Below are 14,744 nucleotides of genomic sequence, written 5' to 3' on the forward strand. Positions count from 1 at the left end.
TTTATTCATATCCCGGAATGGATTTAATTTCCCTAGTTCTGGTTTCCTCTGTTAATCCAAACTAGAAACTGTTGCGCTTCCAAAGCTGTCACACATCCCACCAGGCTGTGCCTGCCGTAGGTGTGACAGTTTGCAGGAGCTGGGTGGAGCAGGCAGCTGAGGTCACTTCTTGCTTCAGCTGTCCGAGTTTAATCTGCTGCTGGACACGAGTCAACGCCCTGAGGAGCTCCAGCACCAGGAGCCTGAGTCAGCCTTTTAGCTGATCCAGACTGATTGCAGCTGGAGACCCAGTAATCAGCTTTTTTTTTTTTTCCCCCAAGGCTACAGCATGTCAAGATGTTTGCTGGGATAGAGACAGTCTCGGTTGGTTCTTCTTCAGTGACTCATTTTTATTAAGAGATTCAGTGAATAATAAAGTCTAGAAAGAGCTCTTATTCTGTATTAAAATATACTAAAATGTGTTGGTTGATTATTACACCTTCTGTATATAATAAGGAAGAAGTACATTTTAATAATGGAAATCCTGTTCCTCCCAGAAAATTAACTGTGTGATGTTAGCAGCAAAAGTACCCAATTTCAGGTTCTCAAATTGCAGTGTGTGTTCCATGTATTTTCATCTACAAGACTAATTAAGTACACTTCAGGAATTTAGCCTGGTTCTTTCTGGAAGAGGCTTTATACCAGTTTAGCTCTGAATGCTTCTGTATATTTACTAGTTATATCAGGTAATAAGGTAGATTACGCTCTTCAAATTTTTGAATTCCTGCTCAGGCATTAGGATTCTGCATTTGTAGACATTTATGGCACCATCTTTACTTTTTGTCTTATTCTCTAGAGGAAATTACTCAGATTTGCACCATTTAATGCTGTAATCTTGGAGACTAGTAAACCTTTGTATGCTTTGGTCCCTTGCAGTAAATTGTAAACTTTGTAGCACCTTCAACTGCCTCATTACCGAAGGGTGAATACAAAGACACTTTTCTGCTTTGAAACTTCTACACCGCTTTGAGGTCTGGAAGCTTAGCGTATTTTACCACTGAAACATACTGTCACTGATGCTGTTTTGTTTGCTCATCTTTGAAAGCTAATAGACTGGTTTAATTAATTGTCCAAGATTTCTCTAAAACAATGTCCTAATTCTTCCATTTAGCTGTGCCATATCATACACTGTTGTTATCTCCTCTACCAGATTTTTGCAACAAGTTGTTTTAAAACTATAATCTCGTTGAAGGGAAAAAAATGAAGTGCAGTTGAAAAGGCAGTTATGCCGAAAGATAAACACAGCAATATTACTTATCAAAACGAGTACAGTTTTTGCTTGCCTAATGAATGCAACATATAGCTTTCTCTATATATACAAAACCTGAGGAAAAAAAAAGCTTTATAACATATAAAGTATGCAACATTATTTCAGGCATAACTGTATTGGATATGTATCTAGGCCTGAGAGTGTAGATAACACAATATAAGTGCTTTGCCTGTCTAAACATGTTAAATAAATGAGCATTCACTATCGCATTCAAATACATTAGTAGATGTACTCGCATAGTTAATTTTCTTTTTAATGCACTACACGTGACATTTGCAGCACAGAGCTATAGTGTATCTTACTGTTTGATGAAAGTTCTTCCATTTCCCCCCCTCCCCCCCTTTTAAACAAACCTTTATTTGAATAAGCCTTTATGAAACAGATCTTTGGCATATCTTCTTTTCAGGAAGTTCAGTCAGTGTAAGCAGAGATAAAGCAGTCATGTTACGAAGAATATTACATAAGGGAAGATTTTTTAGAGAAAGAGGGTGACAAACATAAGGGAGGAGAAGAACGCCCTTAAGAGGAAATCTGATTTCTTTCTTGCAGCTGTTTGGTTTTATAGAGCTGTGATTTGCTATTCAAAATAAGACAAACTTGGAGTTAAGAAAAGATTTACAGGAAGTTTGATGAAAATAATAATGAGAAAAGTGCTGCATAAGTTATTTTCACCTATATCTTGATTTTCATAATGCTGGCTTTTTAGGAGACAAAATGAAAAATTAAAATGAATATTCATGCTGCAAATAGTTAGGAAAACTATCCCCAAATTGTTTTTCTTATACATGAAAATTCCTATATCGGTAGAAGGAAGACAGTAAAAGTAAAAATTGTACGCCTTTTTACCTTGAATAAGCCATTGAATTTTTTTGGAAAAAAAAAAGCATGAAGACAGTACTGGTGTTTTAAATTCTGGAATCTGATATTGTCAATTAAATCTTTCTGCTTTCATGTTTCCTGCAGGAGGGCAGCTTTGGTGTACCACGACCAAGGCCATCTCAGAGGGTGAAGAGCTGGTTGCCTTTGTTGTAGATTTTGACTCAAGGCTGCAAGCTGCCAGTCAGATGACTCTCACAGAAGGCATGTATCCTGCTCGCCTGCTGGACTCCATACAGCTGCTCCCGCAACAAGCTGCAATGGCATCTATTTTGCCTACAGCTATTGTGAACAGTAAGTGAGGAACACCATTCTCTGGCGGTGTTTTAAATCAGCAGTACTTTAAGGCACATCCGAAGAGCTAATGCGGCAATAGTGAATTCATGACCACAGAAACCACACCACAGCTCGAAGCCTGCTTTTGTTCCCCCATTATCTCAGAGATTAAAAGGAGCAGGAAGAGGAGTCTGGCGAGAGCCTCTCCCGGAGTAGCTGACCTGCCCTCGTGTGGACATTCTCTGATCTGTTCCCAGAGGCAGTAGGATTAGAAACTCTTAAAAAAGTAAATGAGATAGGTCGGGTAGCTCTTAAAGTCCAGACTCTGCAGCTCAAGTAAGCTTGTTGCTTAATGCTGCAGTTTCTGGTAATAATTCATGATACTCAGAAAAAGAAAAGAAACACATCCTTTCAGTGACTGTTTCCAAATGCAGCGGAAATCATGCCTTATAGCAGCACTGATTTATTGTAGTATCTCCACTCAATGTGGTTAACCAAGAATGTTTTTACACCCTCTGGTCATCAATAGGCTCTATCATGGACAAAACGCAGCATGCATTCAAGTGCTGTCCTTAGAGAGGAAGGACATGAATGTTTCTGAACTGGGACAATTCAGCTCAAATGAAATTTTGTATCTTTAACTTTTTCTTATTACTGCTTTCTACCTTTATACAGCCCTAGATCCTCATTCTCCTTTCTAAGTATTTTTCAAATACATTGGCTATTAGCGTGATCCTCACCAGTCATCACTTAGACTTACTGTACGTTCTGTAAGTCTGTCCATTTAGACCCCATGCTGGAGCACTTCCTCATGCTTCCTGTGGTTTCTAAATATTATAATTAGTTATAGTGAACTACTAAACACAGTATTTCAGGTGCAGATGCACATACAAGCACATGATCTGCCACTCAGGCTCACACCTAATAACACTGAGTCTTGAACAGTCACAACATCTTCAAGCTCTTCACACAGAACTAGTTAAAATAACCCTGGTAACACACTTCATTCCATGTTTTCCTTTCACTTTCTTATTTTTAAAAATTGCTTATTTTCTGGGTAAACAATTTTGGTCCTCTCTTCTGAAAGTGAGTTGGAACAGCTTCATGCCCTTTAGCTAAGCACATTCATTTCTACCCCACCAGTGGGACAGCTGTGAGCTGACATACCTGTTCACAGAACCACTCAGGACCTTTCCAAAAAAAGGTGTCAGAAGCACTTAAAATCCCACAAAGTTACCAGTATTAGGGGAACACCTGTGTTCATAGCCAACAGCTGAGAGAGCTGCTACAGTGGGTTATCTTGCCTAAAGGACACAGCTTGTTTCAGCTGAGGTCATATTCTTATGTAAATCCATGAGGCCAACCCTGGGCTTTGGCAAAGCAGTCAGATTTCTACAACATCACATTTCTGGAAACATCTTTGCTGTCAGCACTGACTTTTGCTGATCCCTGGAAAGCCACCCTGTATTGCTAAGAGTAGTCTTAAGTTTATGGTGCCTCAGGTCTAGCTATGCAGGTTTATCAGCAACTCAGAACCTATGTGTTCTTAACTCCTGGAAGATGCTAAAATAGCAAGTCTCACTGCTCAGAACTTTCCATGCCAGTTCCAACTCTGCCTCTGATCATATGGAGCTGTTTTCACATTTCACTGCTGAGTTGGTAAAATTCAGTTTCTTCATTAAAGTCTTGAACTAGGTTCAAGTCCAGCAACAAGCCTAACGAACCTCTAGATTTGCCATGAGCTATTTCTTAAGCATTTTTTTCTAGATTTCTGAAAAAAAAAATTCTAGGGAAATAAAATGTTTTTTTAGTTGCTTGGTTTTTTTTTGGGTTTTTTTTTAATGTTTCCTAAAATTTGCTTGTTGAAAAAAAACCAAAATTACAATCTCACCATTGGCTCATTCAGCTTAAGACTGAATGTTTCATTTCCTGAATTGATCCACTGAAATATCTGGAAAGTAGCCATTAAAATAAATAGCAATCTTTTTATTTTAAGTAATTAAAACATTGGCTTCAAGTAGCCTTTATCTGTTTTGCATCGCTTTAGAGCAGTAATAGTTTCAGCTCCCATCCCTATATACTGTTCTCCCTGAAATTCCATCCTCTCACCATGCAAAACTCCTCAAATGCATTTCCTCTGCTTGGCATGTAATGGGAGTCACATATTCACCATGCATAACTGCAGCTACAGACTGTCCATGCCATCTAACCCATAGGAAATAAAGATGGCTGGGAGTCAAATTCATTAAGATAATCAGAAAGTTCAATTCTGTGTTGGAGTGCAGTCAAATGAATTCAAATAGGACATGTTGCCCATATCAGAATTTCCTATTAGTATTTTTGGACTTTCTTTTCTGTGGAAACCTCAACAAGTCAACTTTTTTAAACCATTGAAGCCAAAACCAAATGCTGAAATGTCAGCTTTAAAGCAAGGAGGACATTTCAAATGGTGCAAGCTGGATCAGTAATGTTTTAGTACTGGTGTATTTTAGAATACTAACTGCTCCATTAAATGTTTGTATCTTAAATCCATGAGCAATTATTCAGTGGCAATGGGAAAAATCAAAATTGGTAGTGGTATAAATATTTTTTGCAAATTCATGAGGAGAAAAATAGACAAGCATTAGCATTGCAATCAGAGAAGCAAACTAAGCAATGTAAATTTTGGCTGCATTTGTAAATATTTAGCAAATAAAAGGCTCATACATGTCAAAGGGTTGGAGTCTTCAACTTGGTTCACCCAAAGGAATTGAATCAGAGCAGTTGTCCTATACACAGCAATACTTGAAATTACACATAAATTGTCAGAGCAGCCAGCCATTCTTCAAGACTAAGTTAATTAGAGTCTCCAGCAGCTTTTTGCATTCAGAAGTTGGGGGGGTTTTGATGTTGATCAAGATGTGTTTGGATGTTGACAGCAATTGCCTGATTCTGAGGTCAGCTGTCACAGTCTGGGGTCACTCATAATTTTATCCTCTTGTAGTCTCAAGAACAGTCCAGAGGTGTCCAGACCAGATGCAGAGAATGGTCCTGGGCCTATAATAACTTCTGAAATCTATGTGCGAATGGGAATAGTGTTCACTGACTTAAGTCATGAGTATAGAAGGGACTGTTGTCACAATTTAACAATATAAACAATTTCCAGTGTTCAAGTGTGGATGCTGTCATGGTTTAATTTACTTGTGTAGATGTGCCCCAAAAGGGCAGGGATTTCTTCTTGTTCTTATTGATAGCATGATGGAAGGTTCAGCTTTCAGAAAAGTCAAACAGATATTTTGCCTTTCAGAGATGTATACAAAACAGGTACTCTGTATGTGTCCTTTGACAGCAGATTAACATGCAAATATGTGTTCCCTTTGTGTAAATATACCATATGAATTACTACTCTTCACATTAGTAAAGTATGTAGCCTCTAATGCATGATCAAAATCCCAGCTTCTGCTGCTAAAAACACTTTGTGCAACCTCTGCATGGTCTCTCCTCAGAAGGGCTGCTGACTCTTAGGGATGGGAGACAATGAAAAATTGCCTTATTCTTAGTAAATATCCATTATGCATAGTCAAAAGTGGAAAAACAGCAATTTACTGAGAACAAGAGGACAAAAAATACATAAGAAATTTCAATTTCTATAATTAATAAGAACAGGAAGCAAGGAAATAAACATGCTGCTTAGTATAATATCACATTCAATGTGGTAGGATCTTAAAGAAAAGTAGTCTAGTCTGGCCTCCTGGATATGAGAGCAACAGGACTTTACAGTACTAACTGCATAAGCATTCTGAAAATACACATTCTTCAGAATTATCTGCTGCTAGCACTCAAAAATTCCAAGGCCCAGAGCTGGAATGACTTGTGCATACAGAAAAAAAAATTGAAAGATGTCACCTAATGAGTAGTGATGTATTGGAAATTCAGTGTAGTTTCTGAATTAGTACTGTAAGTCCCCAACAACATTTAATTTAATTTAATTTGTTAAAATAATTGTGTGCCAAAAACTCCTAGCTCTTGTCTTTATGCAACTTTTTAAAAAATATCCTTTTGAAAGAAACAACTGTCTCCCATGTTAGTCTCTCATCTGAAAATGACATTTTAATATACCCATGTCTCTGCTTTCAATATTTTATTAAATAAGCATTTTTAATGGAGAAGGGAGAGGAATTAATCTAGCTGTGTCAATTTGTTGGCACCAAGTGAACTGTGGCTAACCTGCACCTGCTTATACTTGCTTGTAGAGGACATATTCCCTTGCAAATCCTGTGGCATTTGGTACCGAAGTGAGCGGAACCTGCAGGCGCACCTCATGTATTACTGCAGTGGGAGGCAAAGAGAGGGGCCACAGCTGGCAGAGGAGAATGAGGATGGTGCTCAGCAGATATCCAGTGTCTGCCCCTTTCCACAGTGCACCAAAAGTTTTTCGAACGCAAGAGCTCTGGAAATGCACCTAAATTCTCACAGTGGTAAGTACCGTGTATTTTCGTGTATCGTTTTCTAGATTTAGCTGTTTGAGGAATTATTCACTATAGACATTCAGTGGATCAATGTCTCTCCCAATATATGCAAGCTTTGCATGTAGATAATACCAAAATGTCAACAGTTTCTGACCTGTGTTCTACACCAAGCACCTCTCCCAGGTAACCAGTGTCCTTTCTCTTATCTACTAATCCTCATTTGAATGGTCTCTCTCTTAATGTGTGTATACACAAATACAGGCAGCATTTCTTGGTATGATCAGGAATCCAGACACAATTACTTCAGGATTCCATCTACCAAACATACACATAACCAGAGAACATGTCCTTCTGAAGAAGTATCTTAGTGTCCTAGAGGAGGCTTCTTAGGCAGAGGGCTTTAAGGATCATGGTCCAGAGCTCTGTGCTTTTACCAGGAGACTTGTTTCATAAAAAACTTCATGTTCAATAGAAATATTCTTTTCCTTTCTTACGAATATAAAATGGGGATAGTATTTTAGAATCACAAAAACAAAGAATTGTAGGTTTATCTAGGTTGGAAAGACCTTTGAGATCATCAAGTCCACCACTAAACCTTGTCGCTAAGCACCACATCAGCATGATGTAGATGATCAGTTTTTAATTGCATTAGAGCTGGAAACACAAGTTAAGAGTTTGCAGGACATTTTGCATTGGAGTTTTCAGTAGCAGAGAAAACCTACAAATAAGAAAGACTGCAGTGTCAGTGTGTGGTGTGTTGGCTGTCTGGTGTACAGAGCTGTTTTTAGAAGGAGGCAAGGCCTCTATAGGTGTTCCTGATCCTCATGTTAAATGAATGGAGTCTAAAGGACATTAATGGGTGCTTTAGTCACAGAAGAAAGACTTATTTGGCTGCAGCATAAAAACTCCTGGGTCATATGTAGTCTACTTTGGATGTGGTAAAGTGAAAAATGTTCCTCTGATACTTGGGCAGAAATTGCAAATCTAAAAGGCAGCATACTGCCTTGGAGGAGTTTGGTACCTCACAGAACAGGAGTAGAAAGTTGCTGAGTGAAAATTTATTTGTGTAGACTGCACATACAGCCCTTAGCCATTTATTTAGAGGTCAGATATTTTTGTGCTTCAAGATCTTAACTTTGAATATCAGGCTGCAGTTTTCTGTTTGTGGCCTAGTAAATATTTCACTATTCAGTAAACCAGCAGAACCATAGGCTACAACAGCTTCAATAAGATCAGGTGACTGCAGCCCAGTGTGTCTCACAGCCTAGTAATTATAACCAGATACTCTGGGAAGATAATAGATGAGTTTCTCCTCAAAAAGAGGGAAACTGAAATATTAGTCATTGTGCAAAAGATTTGCTTCAACTCTTTGCATTTACCATTGGCTTAGGTGTTGAGGATTTTGAGCCATGAGCTGTGACTGACCATGTCTTCTTGTAATCTAGAAATAAGCATCTCTGCTCCTTGAAAGACATAAATCAGAGATCATGGTGAATTTCCAGTAAGAATCTTTAGTTATTTCTTAGAACAGAGGCTAAACCTCAGGCCTTTCTGTTTCTTTTTAGTCTTAAACCAGTCTATTAAATCATTCTTCCTCTTTCTAAGATCCTGTCAGTCTTTATTTTTCTATACAGATTATCATAAGTTATAACACTTTCTGCAGTAGGAATGAAACATTCCTTTTCCAAATGTCTTGTATTCTTTGGAAGCTCCATGTTTGTGTCAACCTCTGTTACTGTTTCCACTGAAGCCTTTAGCAGACCAACACCACTGGAATGCAGAGCCCTGACTAAAATGAAAGGTCCATAGAGACTGCAGTCACTGCTCAACATGATAGGGAAGCATGTGAAGCACCATCTCAAGTCAGTGGAGGAGCTAAAGCCTCATGTGGCCTCCTGGGGAAAAAGTGCCTGACAGGAAGCAAGTACTGATTAAAGTGCTGTGTATCTCCTTGGCTCCCTTCTGACCTCTGAGGCCAAGAGCAGGTCAAATTTCAAATGTCACTCACAACTTGGGGGGTCACTGATGCTAGAGAAGAATGTACAGCAGCATGACTACCCACAGAGTGAGCTACAATATTCTTGCAGTTTTGTATTGTCCAGCTACCACACATCTACTTCAGCTGACTGAGGTGTGCTATACATGTGTATGTGTAGGCAGAACAAATACTCATTTTAAATTCTGAATATCATGCCTACCAATATTTTTTCAGTTTTTATTGTCTAAAAGGTAACTAGAATCCATGTTGTTGCAGTAGAGAAATTTGGTCTTATCTCTTTTTGAAGCATTTTCAATTTCAAAATGCCATGAAACATGGAGTTTTTTGTTTAATCAGTGATTGTAAGATGTCTTTGAATGTACTGTTGTTGATAAAGTGGTAGTGATTTCATGAGGAAAAGGTGTTGTATTATGGCAGGAGTTGCCAATGGCCATTATATGTGAAAGATAAAATGTCAGTGAAGCCGTGTCTTACTGCTCCTCCTCCCTTCACAAGGAACAGAGCTCATCAGTCCTTCCTGATGAGGATAGATCTGTAACCTCTTCCCACACTACAGCCAAGCCATGCAAGCAAAGAGCTGAGCATCAATAATGCTCAAAATGTTACTTCTGCTTTGTCTGTGGCTTTCAGTCACTCTGAGGGCTGTACCTCAAGCTACATCATAACCTTGAACCTCTTGACCTTGGCGTGCTTTCTGTGCATTTAAAATTTCCAGTGATTGTGTACAGGGAACATTATGTCTCCCTTTAGTTGTAGCTGTAATTTCTGAGACCTTTTCATTTAGAATAAGTCCAGGCTATTTTTATCCTTTCCCTTGTTCTTTCTCTCCCTTCAGCTCTGATGAATGCATGCAAATACTAGGGCTCTCCAAAGCAGAGCAAAAGTCTGGGAATAACCTAGCAGTTTGAGGAAAAACCAATTCAAGTATTTTCAGGGTGACTAATACCATCTCATCAGAAGAAAATTAGTCATTCTCACTGTATTTGTACCTTCTGTGCAACTGATTTTCCAATATTCTTCATGAGGGGCAAAATGGTCACTTTGTTTTGTATTTTACTTGTCTTTTCTGTAGGAGTGAAAATGGAAGAATTTCTCCCACCCGGTGCTAGTCTGAAATGCACAGTTTGTACTTACACTGCAGACTCAGTGATTAACTTTCATCAGCACCTGTTCTCGCATCTTACTCAAGCTGCCTTTAGATGCAATCACTGCCATTTTGGCTTCCAAACTCAGAGGGAGCTACTGCAGCACCAAGAGTTACATGTCTCTGGCAACAAAATTCAGAGAGAAAGTGACATTGAACACTCTCCAAGTGGAAATGAAGAAGGTTTACAGCCAGCAACAGACCTGTTGAGCAGAAATGATGTTCCCCAGAGCCAAAAGACCATGCAGACTAAAGATGCAAGTTCTGATACAGAGCTTGATAAATGTGAAAAAAAGGCTCCACTTTTCCTTCCAAACCAGAGGCCAGAAACCCAGCCTGCAGCAAATAAGCAGAGTTTTTCATATACCAAAATAAAATCTGAACCATCCAGTCCAAGACTTGCTTCATCGCCAGTTCAGCCTAATATTGGTCCTTCTTTCCCAATGGGACCTTTTCTTTCCCAGTTTGCTTTTCCCCAAGACATCACTGTGGTTCCTCAGGCTTCAGAGATATTAGCCAAAATGTCAGAACTGGTCCATCGAAGGCTGCGACATGGAAGTAGCAATTATCCACCTGTAATTTACAGTCCTTTGATGCCTAAGGGGGCTACCTGTTTTGAATGCAACATAACATTCAATAACCTGGACAACTATTTGGTACACAAAAAGCATTACTGCAGTAGCCGATGGCAGCAGATGGCAAAGTCACCAGATTTCTCCAGTGTTCCAGAAAAAATGCCTGAAGCTGTAAGTCCCAGTAATGGTCAAAGCTCTATAAACATCCTGAATGCAGCTCCTCACACATCAGATCCAGAAAATCAGCTTCTGCAGACATCTTGCTTAAACTCTTCCAATGTCTTAGATTTGATTGGGCCAAACAATAAAAGTCATGAAAAAGACTTTACTGCACAGCCTAAGAAGCTGTCAGCTGCAAGCAATGGTGATGAGAAGATAAATGGAAAATCTTCTGATGTAAAGAATCCCAATGCTCCCTTAGTAGAGGGGGAGAGTGACCCTAACAAGACCACATGTGAAGCTTGTAATATTACTTTCAGCAGACATGAGACCTACATGGTCCACAAGCAGTATTACTGTGCCACTCGCCACGATCCCCCGCTGAAGAGGTCTGCTTCCAACAAAGTGCCTGCCATGCAGAGAACAATGCGTACTCGGAAGCGAAGGAAGATGTATGAGATGTGCTTACCAGAGCAAGAGCAGAGGCCACCACTGGTTCAACAGCGATTTCTAGAGGTTGCTAATCTTGGCAATCCTTGTACATCTACTCAAGAGTCAACAGAGGGCCTTGGAGAATGTTACCATCCACGATGTGATATCTTTCCAGGAATAGTCTCTAAGCATCTGGAGACATCACTGTCTATTAACAAGTGCGTTCCAGTTTCAAAATGCGATACTGCCCACTCCACTGTGTCTTGCTTGGAGATGGATGTGCCAATAGATCTCAGTAAAAAATGCTTACCCCCGTCAGAGAGGACGTCCACTTCTCCCAAAAGGCTGCTGGACTACCATGAGTGCACCGTATGCAAGATCAGTTTTAACAAGGTAGAGAACTACCTGGCTCACAAGCAGAATTTTTGTCCTGTCACTGCTCATCAGCGTAATGACCTGGGACAACTTGACAGTAAGGTGTTTCAAAACCCAGAAAGTGAAAGAAACAGCCCAGATGTCAGTTATGAGAGAAGCATAATCAAGTGTGAGAAAAATGGAAACTCAAAACAGTCCTCTCCTAATGGAAACTTATTTTCCACACACTTAGCAACACTTCAAGGACTGAAAGTCTTTAGTGAAGCAGCCCAGCTTATTGCTACAAAAGAAGAAAACAAACATTTGTTTCTTCCACAATGCCTTTACCCTGGAGCAATAAAGAAAGCTAAAGGAGCAGATCAGCTTTCTCCATATTATGGAATAAAGCCAAGTGATTACATTTCTGGTTCTCTCATCATTCATAATACTGATTTAGATCAAAGCACAAATACAGAAAGTGAATCTCCTAAAGGCCAGGCGCCTTCAAATGGATGTGCTGTGCAGAAGAAAGAATCTCTTCCACTATTGCCGAAAAACAGAGGCATGGTAATAGTTAATGGGGGACTAAAACAGGAGGAAAGACCTGCTGCTAACCCACAGCAAGAGAACATTTCCCAGAATCCTCCACATGAAGATGGGCACAAGTCTCCTTCTTGGATCTCTGAGAATCCCTTAACTACAAATGAAAATGTCTCTCCAGCAATTCCTACAGCAGAGGAACAGTTGTCTAGTATAGCTAAAGGTGTGAATGGCTCTACCCAGGCTCCAACCAGTGGAAAGTATTGCCGACTGTGTGACATCCAGTTCAACAATCTTTCAAACTTTATAACTCATAAGAAGTTTTATTGCTCTTCACATGCAGCAGAACATGTCAAATGAAGCAATCGGTCACCTTTGGTACCTGTGTTTAGCATATTGTTCCATACAGTTTAAAGAAAGCTGTTTGAATTACATCTGGACAATCAGGAGATTTCACTATTGCTGAGTTGAAGACTTAAAGGTGTAATTTCATTACAGTCCATTAGTAAAGTGTATTATTGGTGCCATTTTCAAAAGTATTAATTTATTTTACCAGCAGTATTCATAGCTGTAGTTATGTTATTTTTTATTTAAAAACTTTATATTAAAGTCATTTGTAATGTTATTGTATAGTTATTGTGTAGCACATATGGTTTGCACTGTATAGTAGATTTTAAAGAAAATAGTCGCAAACAATACAGAAAAGCATTTTAGAAATAGCTTCAAAAGCACTTGTGTATCCTGATTTTTTTTTCTTATATGCTATTGCAGATATATGTATATGCTAAAATATAACTTGCAAAGAAGTTTCAACTATGCTGTAAAGTTCGCCTTAAAATTTCAATTTTTTTGAACAATTGGGCTCAGTTTGCACTTTATATTTTAGCAGATACAGTACCTTAGTCATTAGGCTTTGCATTTGTATGTAGCAGTATGTTTCTGTCCACTTTCTTAATCTGAAACGTACGTTAAATGAAGATGGCATTTTCTTTCTTGTATAGTACTTGTATTTTCTTTCGCTGATGCATCTCTGTCTCAATTTTTAAACCTTTGCTGTTAAATGCAATACTTTATAAAGAATGAACAAAATTACTGGAAGCAGTATTGTAAGAAATGAGGTCACATCAATCAGTTTTATCTTTTGAAAGGCACAGTCTAAAACAAAACCCTAAACTCAATGCTGCAATTATGAATCTAATTCATATATAAGATATATTTAAATATAAGAGTAGCAATACTGCAACTGGTGATCACAAAGATAATGTTCTACTTCTGATAGAAATAATTTCTCAACAAATGTTGTTACTATGCATGTATATGGATGGAATAAAATTCCAGATCATTGGAGAAGTTTGGCAGTAATTTCTTTAATTTTGGTTTTTTGGGTTTTTTTCATTTGTTTGTTTTTCAAGGTGGATTTAGAGTTCACAAACTGTAAAGAAGCTCTTAGGAACGACCTAACCTTGCTTTCTCTTCAGTGGAAACAAAGTGTTCAAAGAGACAATGAGTACAAAGGATGCCTCCACTTCCAGAGAGTCCCTGCTGACAAGTCACTAGTGCGCCTAAGACTGCCTAGTGAACTAAAACTTGAAATATGAAGGTCTGAAACCAGGAAGGCTGTTCTCTTTACTGGTGCCAAGGAACACGTACTTCCCTGGCAGTATCTCCATATGTCACAATCAATGGAACAATCTCCTCCCTAATACCTCTGGTATGATTCTTCCTGTGTTCTTATATGAAAAATAGCATTCATTTAAGAGTACAGCAGTTTGCTCCACTAATTCAGTATGGAAAAGCTATTCAATAATTTATGTTATATTAAAATCTGAACTAATGCACAATTAATACCCTTCACTTGCAATTGTTCAGTCACCTGTACACTGTTTTCATTAAAAATTTGATATTGTAAAAATGACCTATTGATGCATTTTCATCCTACAAATTTGAAAGCAAAACCATGACCTGAATAGTTGCATAAACAGTTGTATTTCAGTTCCCATATCAGCCAAAGAAACAATTCAGAACAAAGTACATAAAAAGATATTTCAGCTGAGCGGCCAGTTGGAATCTAGCATAAGAGCATATGATGCCACTGGCTTTCAGCACCCCCATCTCTGTGTACTTTGGAACTGAACCTGTTCTTTTCTTCTATTTGTAAGTGTAGCTACATGTAATCCAGTAGCAAAAATAATAAACACTTTAAAACTATAGTTAACAACTCTGCTGGTTAGCTGGGCTTCAAGTACAGGCCAAGAGTGCCTAAAATTGTATTAATTCTCACTTTCAACAAAGACAGCAGATGTATACATTCATTTCAGTAGGCCAAAAGTTTATCCTATAGCAAATACTTTGGATAATAAGACCTGTGAAGTAGAGAAAGCATTACAATCGCACGGAGAATAAAACAGGCAAAATGTTCATGATATTAATCAACTAAACATTAATTAGAAAATACACCAGTATAGCTAAGACTTCACAATACTTGAAATAGGTGGTATATTTTGGCCTTTTTGGTGGCAAACATTATTTTGAAGATTATCCATCATTAAATAATGGATTCAAGAGCTAGGTGATTGCATCTGGATTGAAATAACCTAATTCTGAAAGATCCACACGCATAGATGAAAACTTT

The 14,744-nt window shown here is 38.5% G+C and overlaps 1 protein-coding gene across 6 annotated transcripts in view; it reads left to right on the forward strand.

Moving 5' to 3' along the window:
- Nucleotides 1-13,462, forward strand: part of ZFPM2 (zinc finger protein, FOG family member 2) — a 303,099-nt gene extending 289,637 nt beyond the window's left edge. For all 6 annotated transcript variants that reach the window (XM_085053395.1, XM_085053393.1, XM_085053397.1 and 3 more), the window contains 3 exons: nt 2,273-2,479; nt 6,694-6,918; nt 9,981-13,462. In XM_085053395.1, coding sequence (XP_084909521.1) covers nt 2,273-2,479; nt 6,694-6,918; nt 9,981-12,472 — 2,924 coding nt within the window. In that variant the 3' untranslated portion in view covers nt 12,473-13,462. The remainder of the gene's footprint in view (nt 1-2,272; nt 2,480-6,693; nt 6,919-9,980) is intronic.
- The last annotated feature ends 1,282 nt before the right edge of the window (nt 13,463-14,744 follow it).

This window comes from Lichenostomus cassidix, chromosome 2 (genome assembly GCF_008360975.1).
Source record: "Lichenostomus cassidix isolate B80296 chromosome 2, HeHo_3.0, whole genome shotgun sequence".
Classification (NCBI taxonomy): domain Eukaryota; kingdom Metazoa; phylum Chordata; class Aves; order Passeriformes; family Meliphagidae; genus Lichenostomus; species Lichenostomus cassidix.